The following is an 18,617-nucleotide window of genomic DNA, read 5'->3' as shown; positions in this document are numbered from 1 at the left end:
GAAAACAAATGGAGAGACGGAATGATCAAGGGAACATAATTTCATTTCATTAAAGAACGTAAAATGCACTTTGTAGAACTGCTAAGGATATCAAAGGATAAAAAACATTTTGAAGAAATTTTGAGAACCATGCAAAAGTAACTTGGAGATTCATCCATAAAAATAGTGCTTAATGAGTTGACTCCCTTGGGAGATGAAGGCCAGGGTAGTGTATTTGAATCATTGGGTGCAGACAATAGAAACCAACTTGGCTGATTTGGCAGAAAGGAAATTTATGGGAAGAGCAGTAGAGAACCCATGGAAGCAACAAGAACATTAGGTAATCTAAGCTTGTGCAGGAGTTGAGGGGACAGGCAGCCAAAACACGACTGGTGTTACCCCATAGGAATGGTCTGTTGAGAATGCCTCTGCTGATGTCCACACCAGATGCTCCCTCTGGGTTGCCAGAGCTCCCCTTTGACCACTCAGCCACTTTGCATCACTGTCCAGGATTACAAGCTCCACAGAGGGGTATCTGGTTGACTGAATGAAGGCACAGATTGGTACTCTGGGTACCAGGAAGCAGGGCGAGGGGATGTCTGCCCCTCTAACTTCCTGCATACTTGAGAGTGCCCCTGAGATGGCCATATACTGGACAGCCAACAAATAAATATCTACGTGCACGACAGCAGGTTCCTAGAAGTTGAGCCTCCTCCACTGTGTGGGTCAGCCAGGGAAGTTCTATCATTTCTTTCCAGACTATGTCTATCAAAAATGGTGAGATCTTTAAAACTTGAAATTCTTCACTTTCAAATATTCAACAAAAATATATTGAACACTTTGAGCCAGAAACAGTGTTAAGCATTGCCGACACAGTGGTTGTACCACAGTGCAGTCTCTGCCTTCACAGAGCTGAGGCCACCATTCAGGAGATTCAACCCCTGGTTCCTTAGGAGAAGGGAAGCTAATTAAACTATACAAACTCAGTAACCCCCTTGATGTGCACAGTACTTTCACACACATCATTTTATATCATTTCATAAGAACCTCACTTTTTCTTTCCTGATGAGAAAAATGGAAGCTAAAAGAGTTTAAAGTAACTGACCCACTGCCAGATCCTAGCAGGGTCAGGGTTCAAACTTGGTTCTAACCAGTGGTTGCACTTTTCAGCACATCACTTAATGACAATGATGAACGGGGAAGTTTACTGCTGGTTCAGATCAAAACTCTTCTTACTCTTTAGATGTAAAAGAGCTGGAAACCGAGATGAAACATTTTCTCTATAATTTAGCAGGAGTGTGTGTGAGACAGTGTGAGTCATCCTAAAAGTAACATTTCAGCACTGACAGTTAATGTGGGTGGGTTCTGAAGAACCACAAAGTAAAGAAAATGAAATGTCATCATGAATGAGAATTGCTAAATGCCAAAAGGAGGCGGATGACCTTGTAATATATATTACTCCCCAATAAAACTGATGGCAGTGTAAAATTATAATTTGCAACATGTTTAAGGCCAGTATAAAGATTAAGCAGGTTTCAATTTTATGCAGAAGATAAACTACTGGTACCAGATGTCCAGCAACCAAGCAAGATAACATGAAAATTTAATTTTTACTTGCTTAACTATAATATTTATGACTCTTAAAATACAGATTTAGGTTCATAAAACAGTAAAGGTTATAGCCATCTGCTTGGTTACAGAACAGATCAAGAAGCAGAGGGTGACTCTACATGTAGAAGGAAATTCGTAAGAGTGAAGAATCCATAGGCTAAATAAGAGAATTTATTCATTCACTGAGTGACTCTATGTGACAGCCATTTGTGCCAGGTCTGAAAAAACAGGGTAAAACATTTTGCAGATAAACATCTTCATCTGTGCAAAAACTTCCCCTGCCTGACCCATCCTACCCCCAGTCGCCACCTCCCTTGCAAACCTTCCCCTTTCCCACCCTGCCTTTGTCTGATTAACTCCAACCCTGCCTTTCGTTAATCTTGTTAATCTTGGCTTAACTAACCCTTTCTCAGGGAAGTGTCTTAGATTTGGTGGACAAAGTAAACTACACCCTCATAACATAACACATCTTTTTGTGGCAATTATCACTGTTGTTCTTTTATGTTTCCGTTATTACTTACTGTCTCTCCTGTGAGCCAGTTAGCACCTTGTGATCAGGACACTATCTGATAATACTCATTGCTGCATCCCCAGCTCATAGTACAGTGTATAGAAGAGTTCATTACGGGTACCCAATAAATATTTGTGAAATAAATACAACTCTGTGTTGTCTATGTTGAAAGAATGGCTGCTGTCATCTTACAAAGACCTTTTCCTCCCAAACTATAACTTTTGATAATGCCTACCCAAAATAACAAAAGGAGAATGGTTAAACACTTCATCAGTTTCATTCCTTGGAGTACTAAGGATACCTGCAGTGTCATTGAATCAGACACTGAGTCAATGGCTCAGAATATTAGCACCTATCTGTTCAAGAAGCTTTTCCCCCTCTTTAATTGCTAATTCTAGATAATTCTGCAGTCATTCCCGCCACCCCCCCCTTCCACATTTGATTCTCTCACCAGCCAGATTTGGAACAGCTGAGTAGTTTTAGGATCACTGTTAATAAAAACAGATGGAGCTTTGAACATAGTAGGGAGTTGGCACCTTGAATAATGGAAATGTATTTTAAGGCACCATAATTGGTTCTATTAGCACTAAAAGGCTACTAGCTATCTTGGGCTTGCACAAAAGTGCTCATGTTTTCATGTGATGGAAAGGTCAGAATGACGCATAGCAATATTGAAATTCTATATTCCTATGACAATTAGATCTTCATGATCCAGATAACCACAATGGTATGATCACTCACCTAGAGCCAGACATCCTGGAATGCGAAGTTAAGTGGGCCTTAGGAAGCATCGCTATGAGCAAAGCTAGTGGAGGTGATGGAATTCTAGTTGAGCTATTTCAAATCCTAAAAGATGATGCTGTGAAAGTGAGGCACTCAATATGCCAGCAAATTTGGAAAACTCAACAGTGGCCATAAGCCTGGAAAAGCTCAGTTTTCATTCCAATCCCAAAGAAAGGCAATGCCAAAGAATGTTCAAACTACCACACAATTACACTCATCTCACATGCTAGTAAAGTAATGCTCAAAATTCTCCAAGCCAGGCTTCAACAGTATGTGAACCATGAACTTCAGATGTTCAAGCTGGATTTAGGAAAGGCAGAGGAACCAGAGATCAAATTGCCAACACCTGTTGGATCATCAAAAAAGCAAGAAAGTGCCAGACAAATATGTTACTTCTGCTTTATTGACTATGCCAAAGCCTTTGCCTGTGTGGATCACAGCAAACTGTGGAAAATTCTTCAAGAGATGGGAATACCACACCACCTGACCTGCCTCCTGAGAAATCTGTGTGCAGACCAAGAAGCAACAGTTAGAACTGGACATGGAACAACAGACTGGTTCCAAATCAGGAAAGGAGTAAGTTAAGGCTGTATATTGACACCCTGCTTATTTAACTTACATGCAGAGTACATAATGCAAAATGCTGGGTTGGATGAAGTACAAGCTGGAATCAGGATTGCTGGGAGAAATATCAATAACCTCAGATATGCAGATGATACCACCTTTATGGCAGAAAGCAATGAAGAACTAAAAAGCCTCTTGATGAAAGTGAAAGAGGAGAGTGAAAAGGCTGGCTTAAAACTAAACATTCAGAAAACTAACATCATGGCATCTCATCCCATCACTTCATAGAAAACAGATAGGGAAACAATGAAAACAGTGAGAGACTTTATCTTTTGGGGGGCTCCAAAATCACTGTAGATGTGACTGCACCCATGAAATTAAAAGATGGTTGCTCCTTGGAAGAAAAGCTATGACCAACCTAGACAGCATATTAAAAAGCAGAGATGTTACTTTGCCAACAAAGGTCCATCTAGTCAAAGCTATGGTTGTTCCAGTAGTCATGTATAGATGTGAGAGTAAGACTATAAAGAAAGCTGAGTGCCGAAGAATTGATACTTTTGAACTGTGGTGTTGGAGAAGACTCTTGAGAGTCCCTTGGACTGCAAGGAGATCCAACCAGTCCATCCTAAAGGAAATCAGTCCTAAATATTCATTGGAAGGACTGAAGCTGAAGCTGAAACTCCAGTACTTTGGCCACCTGATGAGAAGAACTGAAAGACCCTGATGCTGGGAAAGATTGAGGGCAGGAAGAGAAGGGGATAATAGAGGATGAATGGTTGGATGGCATCACCAACACGATGGACATGAGTTTGAGTAAGTTCCGGGAGTTGGTGGCGGACAGGGAAGTCTGGCATGCTGCAGTCTGTGGGGTCGCAAAGAGTTTGACACGACTGAGCAACTGAACTGAACTGATGGCAATTAGAAAAAATAATTAAGACTGAAAGGTTTTTTTGAAGCCAGCTTAGAGAACTGAATAAGAATCACTGAACCATCTGAGAACGTCCACATCTGTCTTGCCCAAAGTAATCTGTGAGGATTAACTTGAATTCATCCATTTTTAGAGACACTCTTAGGAGGAAACTGAGTACTCTGTGGGTAACAGGTTAGACATTTATTGCCATTATCTCCACAAAGTTGTGGCTGAATCTCTCAAAGTGTTAAGGAGAGAAGGAAGCACAGAGCTCGTCGTTTTGGAGGTTAGCTAACCACAGCCTGTGCCTGCTGAGTGCGTACACAGGTCCCACTAAATTTTGAGCAGTGTCCTCCGGTGAGCTTTAAAAGACGCTGGTAAAAATACTTTGTGTTGCACTTAGCAGTCCTTTCTATTTTTTCAGAGTACATCAAAGTGTACTTTTATTGCCTCATTTTACCTTTATTTTCCTTAAGGCAGCCACACTAGCTTTGCCAAAGTCACAAGGAAATGATCTCGATAGTTCCGTTTCAGTACCTGGTCCGCTTTGAAGGAACATGGCAGGCAAGGCCCAAGCCCGGTTGGGCCGCTGCCCACAAGGCCACACAGGTTCACAGAGGTAACTTATCTGGTCTAGTGCCTTCCTTCAGGCCTCTTGGCTCAGCCTCCTGCAATGGCAGCAGGATCTATGGTTGTGTAACCCAGCTCACACCAACAGTTAATTAAAACCAGAAGACCAGAGTATTAATTCCCAAAGAGAAAACTCAGCTGAGAGAAATATGGACCAAAACACTTCTGATGGCACACACCTGTGTCCTCTCTTCTTGGAACCACATGGGAAGTCAAATCCCAGCCAAGGCTTGTTTGCCAGGTCTTCAAGTGGATTCTTTTGCCAACATAGTTTAAGAGGCCTTATTCCCTGTTTTAGAGGAAGCCTAATTGGCTCATTTCATACAGCACTTTTAACATTTAACAGGTTTTAGCCTAGGGGTAATTTCTGAAGATCTTCACGACCTAGATAATCACGATGGTGTGATCACTCACCTAGAGCCAGACATCCTGGAATGCGAAGTCAAGTGGTCCTTAGAAAGCATCACTATGAACAAAGCTAGTGGAGGTGATGGAATTCCAGTTGAGCTATTTCAAATCCTGAAAGATGATGCTGTGGAAGTGCTGCACTCAATATGCCAGCAAATTTGGAAAACTCAGCAGTGGCCACAGGACTGGAAAAGGTCAGTTTTCATTCCAATCCCAAAGAGGGCAATGCCAAAGAATGCTCAAACTACTGCACAACTGCGCTCATCTCACATACTAGTAAAGTAATGCTCAAAATTCTCCAAGCCAGGCTTCAGCAATACGTGAACCGTGAATTTCAGATGTTCAAGCTGGTTTTATTTTTTTTTTTTTTAAGCTGGTTTTAGAAAAGGCAGAAGAACCAGAGATCAAATTGCCAACATCTGCTGGATCATGGAAAAAGCAAGAGAGTTCCAGAAAAACATCTATTTCTGCTTTTTTGACTATGCCAAAGCCTTTGATTGTGTGGATCACAATAAACTGTGGAGAATTCTGAAAGAGATGGGAATATGAGACCACCTGACCTGACTCTTGAGAAACCTATATGCAGGTCAGGAAGCAAGAGTTAGAGCTGGACATGGAACAACAGACTGGTTCCAAATAGGAAAAGGAGTACGTCAAGGCTGTATATTGTCACCCTGCTTATTTACCTTATATGCAAAGTACATCATGAGAAACTCTGGGCTGGATGAAGCACAAGCTGGAATCAAGATTGCCGGGAGAAATATCAATAACCTCAGATACGCAGATGACACCACCCTTATGGCAGAAAGCAAAGAGGAACTAAAAAGCCTCTTAATGAAAGTGAGAGAGGAGAGTGAAAAAGTTGGCTTAAAGCTCAACATTCAGAAAACGAAGATCATGGCATCTGGTCCCATCACTTCATGGGAAATAGATGGGGAAATAGTGGAAACAGTGTCAAACTTTATTTTTCTGGGCTCCAAAATCACTGCAGATGGTGATTGCAGCCATGAAATTAAAAGACGCTTACTCCTTGGAAGAAAAGTTATGACCAACCTAGATAGCATATTGAAAAGCAGAGACATTACTTTGCCAACAAAGGTCTGTCTAGTCAAGGCTATGGTTTTTCCTGTGGTCATGTATGGATGTGAGAGTTGGACTGTGAAGAAAGCTGAGCGCTGAAGAATTGATGCTTTTGAACTGTGGTGTTGGAGAAGACTCTTGAGAGTCCTTTGGACTGCAAGGAGATCCAACCAGTCCATTCTAAAGGAGATCAGCCCTGGGTGTTCTTTGGAATGAATGATGCTAAAGCTGAAACTCCAGTACTTTGGGCACGAAGAGTTGACTCATTGGAAAAGACTCTGATGCTGGGAGAGATTGGAGGCAGGAGGAGAAGGGGACAACAGAGGATGAGATGGCTGGATGGCATCACTGACTCGATGGACGTGAGTTTGAGTGAACTCCGGGAGATGGTGCTGGACAGGGAGGCCTGATGTGCTGGGATTCATGGGGTTGCAAAGAGTCGGACACAACTGAGCGACTGAACTGAACTGACTGAATTTCTGAAGATACCTTTACATGTTTGTGCTCTGATTATGGGTTGATTTTATAGATTAACTCTCACAGGGCGCTCTTGTTTTCCTTATCTCCAAATTCCTGGGTGGCACCTCAGAGGTTTTGTTCAGCTTAAACCCACAGCCTTTTTTTTTTTTTAAAGAAACACACGCACAGATAAGTTAAATAACATTCTTTCAGTCATTCAACACGTATTTATTGAGTACCTGTTATGTGTCATGCTCCAAGATGGAGTTCTGGGGAATAAACTGAGCAAAAAATACAAACTTTTTACCCTGGAGGCAGACAGATAAGGAATTACAACAAAACTGGATACATTCTCCTTTGGGGAAGTAAAGGTCACAGAGGGTCATAGGACACCTAAATTTGTTTTGTTCTTGTTTTTTCTTTTGGCTTTCCAATTCAGTAACCAAGTAAAATTTAGCTGAACAAGTGCTTTTACAGAAGAGAAGATAAAAAATTTGATGTGGCGACTTCCCTTAGTAGCCAAGAGAGCCTGACTAGGATGGGGACGTTTTAGATGTTTCTTCAGTGTGGAGATGTACCCTGTCTTTCACATGAAGATCACCAGGAACAAAGTGAAGGAAACACCTCATAAATTTCTGTTACTCATTGGGAATCAAGAATTACTTTGGAAGGACAAGCTGAGGTTAGAGACTAAATATCACAGAAATGAAGCATTTTGAAAAGTGATAAAAATTTTTTAAAAGAAGAAGAAACATCATTAGAGATCACCCTGGCCATTGTCATGGGTGGAGTGATAGGGGCTTTATTTGAGAACATAAAGCATGTGGTTTTATTTTTAATCAAAATTTCTACTGTTGGAAATCCATTTTGTTCACTAGATTCAGTCAGGTCAAAACTCAGACCAGGGTTCTTTCTAAATTTTTAGGCTCCGCTGAGGCTCTTGTAAAAAGTCAAAGAAATGTTTGGTTCAGAGATTTGACAAATTCATGAAAAGACCTTTATGAAGTTTTAAAATATTTCAGACTGCTTCTGCTGCATTAAGTAGTGTTGCTGAGTGAATACGATTTGAAAGAAGCTATTTCTCAGTGTAAAACTAGAAAAAATATCACCTGTTTTAGCTATTCTGAAGAAGGTATTAAAATGACAGATATCCTACCTTTTTACCTTTTAATCAATTTTTCTGAAGTTTTCCTATTAGCATAAAAGTTACATGACTTTGGATACTGGGAGAAAAAGAAGATAATGTACCACTAGAGAGTTACTTTGAACTAGCTGTCATTTTGACAAATAATGACTTTCTGAATTATGGTTATACCACACTATAAAACATCAGGGAACCAAATAAATAAGCAAATGATGAGAAGTTTGACTTTCAAACCAAAAGGACTCTGATAATTTTCTTCGATAATTATTTGGTTCCATGAATAGGCTCTTTTGAGATTTTAACCTTTAAACATTATTCTCTCTAAATCTCAAATTTTGGAAGGTTATAAGATATTTTACCAGTGGGGAAGGAGTGGGGAGGAACAGATTAGGCATTTGGGATTAACATAGACACGCTCAGTCGCTCAGTCGTGTCCGACTCTTTGTGACCCCATGAACTGCAGCATGCCAGGCCTCCCCTGTCCATCACCAACTCCCGGAGTCCACCCAAACCCATGTCCATCGAGTCGGTGATGCCATCCAGCCATCTCATCCTCTCTCGTCCCCTTCTCCTCCTGCCCTCAATCTTTCCCAACATCAGGGTCTTTTCCAATGGGTCAGCTCTTCGCATCAGGTGGCCAAAGTATTGGAGTTTCAGCTTCAAAATCACTGCTATATTTAAAATAGACAACCAAAAAGGACCTAGTGTACAGCACAGGGAACTCTGCTTAATAGTCTGCAATAACCTAAATGGCAAAACAGTTTGAAAAAAAGAGTAGAAACAGCTATATGTATAACAGAATCATTTTGCCATATACTTTAACATTGTTAATCAATTATACTCCAATATAAAATAAAAATTAAAAAAAGATGCTTTGTCAAAGATGTCAAACAATTATTCACATGGAAGTTCATTCTGAAGCTTTAATGTGCATCAGAATCAACCATCAAAGGCCCCCTGGGCCATTAAGAAGGGAGATGGCAATTCAGTAGGTCTGGGGCAGGGTTCTCGAGCCTGCACTTTAAATTACCACCGCTGGGGATTTTCAGGCCAAGGCTCTGTTGATCACTTTATTTGTTTTCTATTGCTGTGTAACAGATTATCACAAACTTAGTGGCTTAAGACCACATACCTTCATTATCTCACAGTTTCTGTGGGTCAGAAATTTGGGTACTGTTCTGCTGCGTTCCAGGAACTCATAAGCTTGAAGTCAAGATGCGAGCTGGCCTGTGTTGTCATCTGAAGGGTTTCCTTCCAAGTTGGTTCATGTTGTTGGCAGAATTCATTTCTTTGAGGATGTAAACTGAAGGCCCTGGTTTCTTAACTGGTTCTCACCACCAGACACCACCCCTAGGTCCTGGAGGCCACCTGCAGAGCCCTGCTATAGGACCCTTTTCATACACAGTTCGCAACATGGCAGCTTGCTCTTTGAGCCCAGTGAGGGATCCTCCCTGATGGCAGGGAAGGCCATGTCTCTCTTTTAAAGTCTTATGGACTCTGTGGGAGAGGGAGAGGGTGGGAAGATTTGGGAGAATGGCATTGAAACATGTAAAATATCATGTATGAAACGAGATGCCAGTCCAGGTTCAATGCATGATACTGGATGCTTGGGGCTAGTGCACTGGGACGACCCAGAGGGATGGTGTGGGGAGGGAGGAGGGAGGAGGGTTCAGGGTGGGGAGCACATGTGTGCCTGTGATGGATTAATTTTGATGTTTGGTGAAACTAATACAATTGTGTAAAGTTTAAAAATTAAAATACAATTAAAAAAAAAAAATAAAGGCTTTCAAATCGTTAAATCAGACCCACCCAGGATAGATTCTCTCAAAATCAACTGATTTGGGATGTTAATTAACCTGCAAAAGCTCTTCATCTTTGTGTAACCTAGTCACAGGAATGAGATCCTATTACAGTCCTGCCCATGCTCAAGGGAGGAGAATTAAAGGGGGGCATGTACAGCAGGAGTGGGAATCTTGGGGGCTGTTGTAGAATTCTTCCTACCACAACCACCCTTGAGAGTACAGGTTTAAAAAGACAAAAACCACAGACCCCTGGGGATTTTCAGTGTGAGGGAAGTAAGGCTGATACATCTAGTCCCCTGAGTGCAGTTGGCCCTTACCAACAAAAGAGCCAATGAAACATAAGAAAATTCAGGACTTTAGTGAATGATGAAAATGGCTTACCATATTAGTAGGAAAACAAAAAATTACTGAATGAATGATGCTGGGACAACTGAATAATCACTTAGGAAAAAAAAATTTACTTAATCCAGAGCTCACTTTAACACTTCAGTAAATTTCAAACAGGTTAATGATTTTAATGGTAACATGAAACCACAAAATAGAAGAAACAATGGTAGAATTCATCTATAATGAACTGCAAAACTAATCATGACACAAAACTCAGCGAAATCACTAATAAATTTGACCATGTGTAAAAGAATGTACAGAGAAGGCAATGGCAACCCATTTCAGTACTCTTGCCTGAAAACTCCCATGGACAGAGGAGCCTAGTAGGCTGCAGTCCATGGGATCGCTAAGAGTCGGACACGACTGAGTGACTTCACTTTCACTTTTCACTTTTCACTTTCATGCATTGGAGAAGGAAATGGCAACCCACTCCAGTGTTTTGGCCTGGAGAATCCCAGGGACGGAGGAGCCTGGTAGGCTGCCGTCTATGGAGTCGCACAGAGTCGGACACGACTGAAGTGACTTAGCAGCGGCAGCAGCAGCAAAAGAATGTACACAGCAAAAACAATTGGGAAAAGTTTTTTGCAGCTCATCAGAGATGAGCAACATTTCCTAGTGTATAAGGAGCTTCTAATAATTCATGAAGAAAAGACCATAACCCAGTAGGCAAATGGGTAAAGGATAAGAATGGACTGTTTATAGAAAATGAAATACAAATAGTTCTTAAACATATGAAAAATTGTTTGGTCTCACTCAGACCAAATTCTTTCAAAAAATTTTTTGTTTGATGTTTACTATGGCTATTTGGGTATAGGAGACATAGCAGTGAACCAAATGAAATAAATATTTCTACTCTCCTGGAGCTTACATTCAGGTGGAAAAGCTAATTAAAGTTACCCTGAGATATCACTTCACTTTCATCTATCAGATTGACAGAAATCCAGAAGTAGACATCATACTCTATGGCAAAGGGCAAGAGGTACTCATATTTCACTAAGGTAAACTGAGAGGTGAAATTGGTACAACTTCTATGATAGGAAATTTGGCAATAACTATGTAATAACGATCAAAATTATGAATGTACAAACACTTTGAGCCAGTAACTCCATTTCTAGGAATTTATCATATAGATGTACTCATATGGCAGAGAAATGGCTTATATACAATGTTTACTGCTAGTGCGTTTGCAAGATCAAAAGATTAGACACCATCTAAACAAGAGACTATTTAAAGACATGGTGATACATCCATACTGTGGAATATCAGGAAGTTGTAAAAAAGAATAAGGAAATACTTATGTGCAAAGATCCACAAGATGTATCATTCATGATATAGATATATACAGTATTTTGCCAGTTGTGGGAAGGACAAAAACATTTTAGTAACATAAGTGTACAAATGTATCATCTATCTACATATCTATCCAGAAGAGAAGGAAATATGTGATATCGTGGGAAGTGATTGTCTGAGAGATGGGTTAATAGGCAATATTTACTCAGTATCCCTTTATAGCTTAAAATCTTTAAATCATGTAAATGTGTTCCTTATTTAGAAAATTAAATCCCCCAAATAAGTTTCTGTTATCAAAATTTTTTTTCTAATTAAAGGAATTACATTTTGAGAGAAAATTTGACAGTATCTTCCAGTCAATCACATCAGTGTTTAATCGCCTTCTTGGACAAAAAGTATCATATTCTTGATTACCCTTATCTTCCTATTTGATTTCTCATCTTAAGAAACAACTACCCAAATTTCTCTTTAAATTATAGGTCACCTCATTTCCATCCATGTTCAGGGCTTTGTATAAAAAGCAGAGACATCTGTGAAGCAAAAAAATCACATGTATTATGTAGAACTCAAGTTTCAATATAAAAACTAGAAAAGCAAGACTCAGGACCCCAGTGGAATGAGAGCAACACCACTGAACCATGAACAGAAAATTTTGTCTCCTACTTGAAGTCAGTTGAAGATAATATCAGAAGAATTTTATAAAGTCACAGAGTCATAGCAGAGCAGGCTAGACTTTATCATTATCTGTAAATTTGCTTTTTGGTAAAATTGTCCCTGAAATCAAGGATGTCATTAATATTCTTCTTAAGGACATATTTAAACAATATACGATAGAGGGAAATGTTTGTACTTTCTAAACCAAAATTTTTTCTTGCTACTTGATGTTGTACTTTAAGTTTTTTTCTTTACTTTGCTCTTCCTTCACTATACTTCGGATCTTGTGCCCAGAAGGCGGTGGGAGAGGAGGAATGAAAGGGAAGATACAAAGTTGAGAGAAATGGGTGAAAAGTGTCAGAGTTGCAGACAGGAAATTGAGTGAGTGGTAGAAACTGCCAAAATCCTATTTAGACCCAGGGCATAGTTCTCTTACTACAGTAGAATATACTGTGTCTGCTTTTGCATTGCTGTTGACTAAATAAAGACTAGAACAGCTCTCTTTATTAAATAGCAGAGACCACAAAGAGGCTGCCGATGACTCCAGTCAAGGACGTGCTTCCTCCAATACCAGAACTAGAAGTTACTTCCGCGGTGCCTCAGCAAGATCAACATACACGGTGAGTGATGCTTCAGTTTTATCCATGATTTGGCTATTTATTATAAACTCGAATAGATCCAAAGAGGTATAGTTAACTTCAAATTGCATTCCTGTCTGGATGTAGCAGATAGAGGGCTTCCCAGGTGGCGCCAGTGGTAAAGAAGCCTCCTGCCAATGCAGGAGACATAAGAGACACGGGTTCAATTGCTGGGAAGATCCCCTGGAGGAGGAAATGGCAACCCACTCCAGTATTTTCACCTGAAGAATCCCATGGACAGAGGAGTCTGGCAGGCTACAGTCCGTAGGGTCACTGAGTCTGACATGACTGAAGTGACTTACCATGCATGTAGCACATAGGAGATAGAATGTGATGAACTTTCAAAATTGGTTCATATGAATTAGATAGCATGAAATAAAATCACTATTTCCTCCAAGGTCTAGTAAGGACCAGTAAACTAATCTCTTAGTCTGTTGAACAACATGTGCCCTGAGATGTCAGCTCATCTCTTGGCACGGTTCCCTGGGACTGAGTCAGAAGTCCAGCAGGCTTCACTGTTTCACTCAGAACATGAGAAAAGAGAGAATGTAAATTTGTAAAGTAGAACTACTCATTGACCCTCAACTACTGAAATAAAAATTTCCCTAAAGTTTGTATTTTATTAACCTGGATGAATGCACATTGATTTCCATGCATTTGAATACAAAACTGTGATCAGAAGTGTCCTAGAAATCTTTTTCTTTCATATAACAAATATTTATTAAGTAGCTATTTTGTGAAAGGCACTATTGATAACCATTGTAAGAGGTATAAAAATTGGGACAAAATGGGAAACTAGCATTTCTTAGTATTCTTTTATGGTGCTTAGTGTTTATAATACCTGGGTCCTGGCAGGAAATGGATGATATACTCATATTGAATAATTTGGGAAGAGTTTCATAAAGGGCCTTTTAAGTCAGCATGTGGGAAAACCAGAACAGGACAGTGTGGCAGCCTAGGACTCGTGACAGTGGGGCACTGCTACTGTCCCTAAGACCAAAGAGACAAAGAACTCAGAGGGACAGGGAGAGAGGGACACACGTACACACGCAGAAAGAATACGTGCGCAGGACTGCCTGATAGGAGCGGTGGCTTTTGGTCATGGACACGACAGCCTGTGGTTGCCCTGAGGAGAGAGAATTAATAGCCCGATTTGACTGTTCTTTCTTCTCAATGTCGAGTACTCTCCACTGGCCAAACCCAACCAGAGCCGGGGGACTCTGGAGCTAGATTGAGACAGTTCATATGGGCTGGTCTCCCAAGCACCAAGCAAGGTGGACAGAAGGGGAGAGCAGATCGGGAGAGTCAACCAAGGGGATCCTGCATAGGTGGCTCAGTGCACCAAACTGGAAACTAAGTGCCAAGGATCCCTCTGTCTTCAGGACTAGAGAGAGTCAGGTCTGCCTGCTTGGGTCTTAGGGCAAAATTCCTAGGGAGACGATAGTGTCATAATGTTTTAATGAAATGTTACTGGCTGTTATGCTTGATATTTCTCATTGAGGTCCTCATTCTGGGATATTCAGCCTTGCATATGAAGGAAGACTCTCCTTTGTTCACTCACCAAATACTTTTAGAGTACCTACTGTGTGCCAAAAATTCTGCTGCTGCTGCTAAGTCACTTCAGTTGTGTCCAACTCTGTGACCCCAAAGACGGCAGCCCACAAGGCTCCTCCATCCCTGGGATTCTCCAGGCAAGAACACTGGAGTGGGTTGCCATTTCCTTCTCCAAAATTCTGCTACTCATTGGCAAAATAACAGCAGTCAGTGGAAGAATTAGATGAGGGAATCCCTAATTCCAATAGAGTGTCAAGTAACGTGATAAAGGCCCTCACAGGAACTTGGGGAGCATAAAGGGGAGACCCTTTCACATGTTGCCTAGTATTTAACCGATGTCCAGTGAGTATTTGTCAAGTGAATGGATAAATTCCAACTTCTGTGTTTCTCTAGTAGTGCATAAACACTTGCATTTTTATTTTATAGAAGTGGAAAATAAGCCCCAAAAATATAGTGGCAGAGGCTGGAAGAGACCCTAGGTTTCCTGGCTCCTAGGCTGAGAAGTTTATTACCACTAACCACACTGTCTTCTTGGGGCCATAAAGGAGGCTCCGTGGTATAACAAATATTGGAAAGAGCCTTTAATCAGTGACTTTAGGAAGTTTTCTTGTGTTCTTATAAGACATAGTTTTAATAAATGGCTTTAAAATTTTTTCCACTAATTATTTTCAGGTCAACAGTATTTTTGTGTGAATAATATTTGCCTTTGTTTCTTAAATCTTCAGACTATCCTTATGAACTCCTCTGGGCAATTTGGACTGAAGCCTTCTGAAGAGTACTCATAACTCTATTCTGGGAATGAGTTAACTGGTAAATATTTGGTACAGCTGAGGCTGCACTATAGGAACCAGTAGAAATGCTGACTGGTTGATAGGAACTAACTCAATAGCACTCATTTTACCCAGGAGATCAAAGGAAAGAGAGTTTTTTCAGAAAGGAACTATGAGTCATGAGAAACAAGCTGATGAAACCCATGGAAAGAGAACACTTACTTCCTTTGTTTATCTACCATTATACAGCTTACAGTAGCCCCCAAATTTGATTTTGAGATACCAAAAACAAGGTTGAGGATGAAAATGCTTTCTCTCACCATCCCACATTGCAGATCCTGATTTAATGTGTTTTCTTAAACAGATGGATTGTTCCTATTTTACAAATTGCTTAAGAAGTTCTGGGTTGGTTGTTTATACATTTGCTTGCATCTGTAAATCTTGCCTCTTTTCGGCACTGAGATGTTTAAAAAGTTCAAAGATACCAAAATAAAATGAATTTAAGTGAAATATATGAATATTTAAATCTAATAACAACATGTTTCCTTTGTTTCTTTTGGTAGTCATCTTTTTATAGCTATCACTAATGTCAAGTTATTATAAATATTAATTACACTAAAATTACATATAAACAAAAGGACAGTTCTTAACTTTGAAAAATAGGAAAATATCTTCCAAAGAATTAAAATGGCCTTACTACTCAGAGCAGTCTACAGATTTAATGTGATCCCTATCAAATTTCTCATGACATTTTTCACAGAACTAGAACAAATAATCCTTAAATTTACATGGAACCATAAAAGACCTAGAATTGCCAAAGCAACCCTCAGGGGGAAAAACAAAGCAAAACCAGAAAAAAAGCAGGAGGCATAACCCTCCCAGACTTCAGACAACACTATAAAGCTACAGTGATCAAAACAGTGTGGTACCAGTACTGGCACCAAAGCAGACATATGGATCAATGGAGCAGAATAGAGAGCCCGGAAGTAAACTCACGCAGCTACGGTCAATTAATCTTCAATGAAGGAAGCAAGAATACACAATGGGAAAAAGACAGTCTCTTCAGCAAGTGATGCTGGGAAAGTTGGACAGCTGCATGAAAATCAATGAAGTTAGAACACACCCTCACACCATACACAAAAATAACCTCAAAATGGCTTAAAGACTTAAACATAATATATGACACCATAAAGTTCCTAGAGGAGAACATGGGCAAAACATTCTCTGACATAAATTGTACCAATGTTTTCTTAGGTTGGTCTCCTAAAGCAATAGAAATAAAAGCAAAAATAAATAAATGGGACCTAATCAAACTTACAAGCTTTGGCACGGCAAAGAAGCCATAAACAAAATGAAAAGACAACCAATGGAATAGGAGAAAATATTAATTTTTGAAAATTATGTGACCAACAAGGGCTTAATTTCCAAAATATACAAACAGCTCATACAACTCAACAATAAAAAAACAAACAACCCAATCAAAAAATGAGCAGAAGGTAGACATTTCTCCAAAGAAGGCATTCAGTTCAGTTCAGTTGCTCAGTCATGTCCAACTCTTTGCAACCCCATGAATCGCAGCACGCCAAGCCTCCCTGTCCATCACCAACTCCCAGAGTTCACTCAGACTCATGTCCATCGAGTCAGTGATACTATCCAGCCATCTCATCCTCTGTCGTCCCCTTCTCCTCCTGCCCCCAATCCCTCCCAGCATCAGTCTTTTCCAATGAGTCAACTCTTCGCATGAGGTGGCCAAAGTACTGGAGTTTCAGCTTTAGCATCATTCCTTCCAAAGAAATCCCAGGGCTGATCTTCTTTAGAATGGACTGGTTGGATCCCCTTGCAGTTCAAGGGACTCTCAAGAGTCTTCTCCAACACCACACTTCAAAAGCATCAATTCTTCGGCGGCACACGAAAAGATGCTCAACATTTCTAATTATTAGAGAAATGTAAATCAAAACTACAATGAGGTATCTCCTCACATTAGTCAGAATGGCCATAATTAAAAAGTCTACAAACCATAAAGGCTGGAGAAAGTGTAGAGAAAAAGGAATCCTCCTACAGTGTTGGTTAGAATGTAAATTGGTGCAGCCATTGTGGAAAACAGTATGGAGAGTCCTCAAATAACTAAAAATAGAACTACCCATATGACCCAGAAATCCCACTCCTGGGCATATACCCAGACAAAACTACAATTCAAAATGATACATGCACCCGCAATGTTCATAGCAGCTCTACTCACAATTGCCAAGACATGGAAACAACCAAAATGTCCATCAACAGACGAATGGATAAAGAAGATGTGCTGTATATATACAATAGAATCCTACTCAGCCATAAGAAAGAATGAAATATTGCCATTTGCAGCAACATGGATGGGCCTGGAGATTATCATACTAAGTGAAGTCAGAGAAAGACAAGTACCATATATCATCCTTACTTTGGAACTGTGGTGCTGAAGACTCTTGAGAGTCCCTTGGTTAGCAAGGAAATCAAGCCAGTCAATCCTAAAGGAAATCAACTCTGAATATTCCTTGGAAGGACTGATACTGAAGCTGAAGCTCCAATATTTTGGCCATTTGATGCAAAGAGCCGACTCATTGGGAAAGACCCTGATGCTGGGAAGGATTGAAAGCAAGAGGAAAAGGGGACAACAGAGGATGAGAAGGTTGGATGGCACCATCAATTCAATGTACATGAGTTTGAGCAAACTCCAGGAGATGGTGAACGACAGGGAAGCCTGACATGCTGCTATCCATGAGTTGGAAACAACTTAGCAACTGAACAACAGCAATAATATGTGGAATCTAAAATATGACACAAGTGAATTTATCTGCAAAACAAAAAGAGACAGAGAGAACAGACTTGTGACAAGTCTTGTGACAAAGGGGAGGGAGTAGGGAAGGATGGGCTGGGAATTTGGAGTTAGTTCAGTTCAGTCACTCAGTCGTGTCCAACTCTTTGTGACCCCATGAATCGCAGCATGCCAGGCCTCCCTGTCCATCACCAGCTCCTGGAGTTTACCCAAACTCATGTCCATCGAGTCAGTGATGCCATCCAGCCATCTCATTGTCTGTCATCCCCTTCTCCTCCTGCCCCCAATCTCTCCCTGCATCAGTCTTTTCCAATGAGTCAACTCTTCGCATGAGGTGGCCAAAGTATTGGAGTTTCAGCTTCAGCATCAGTCCTTCCAATGAACACCCAGGACTGATCTCCTTTAGGATGGACTGGTTGGTTGGAGTTAGTAGGTGCAAACTATTACATATAGAATGGATAAGCAATAAGGTCCCACTGGGTAGTTCAGTCAACTACACTCAGTATCGTGAGATAAACCATAATGGAAAGGAAATAAAAAAGAATGTAGGAAAGAAACATATCTTCAGAGAGTTAAGGTGGAACTTAATCTCTTAATGTCAATATATGGCTAAAATTGCTTATCTGAGTAG

The 18,617-nt window shown here is 40.4% G+C and overlaps 1 protein-coding gene across 18 annotated transcripts in view; it reads left to right on the top strand.

Annotated features, from left to right (window-relative positions):
* Nucleotides 1–18,617, top strand: part of TMEM156 (transmembrane protein 156) — a 66,342-nt gene that overhangs the window by 27,461 nt on the left and 20,264 nt on the right. For 11 of the 18 annotated variants that reach the window (XR_009494794.1, XR_009494790.1, XR_009494792.1 and 8 more), the window contains exons 6-7: nucleotides 12,727–12,832; nucleotides 15,130–15,214. Coding sequence is in view for 7 of the 18 variants with exons in the window: in XM_059887567.1 (XP_059743550.1) it covers nucleotides 12,727–12,832; nucleotides 14,352–14,385 (140 nt within the window). In the remaining 11 variants the exon portion in view is untranslated. 18 annotated transcript variants of the gene reach the window in all.

Source organism: Bos taurus, chromosome 6 (assembly GCF_002263795.3).
Source record: "Bos taurus isolate L1 Dominette 01449 registration number 42190680 breed Hereford chromosome 6, ARS-UCD2.0, whole genome shotgun sequence".
NCBI classification, from domain to species: domain Eukaryota; kingdom Metazoa; phylum Chordata; class Mammalia; order Artiodactyla; family Bovidae; genus Bos; species Bos taurus.
The sequence above is the reverse complement of the archived record's forward strand: the minus strand, read 5'-3'. Positions and strand labels throughout refer to the sequence as shown.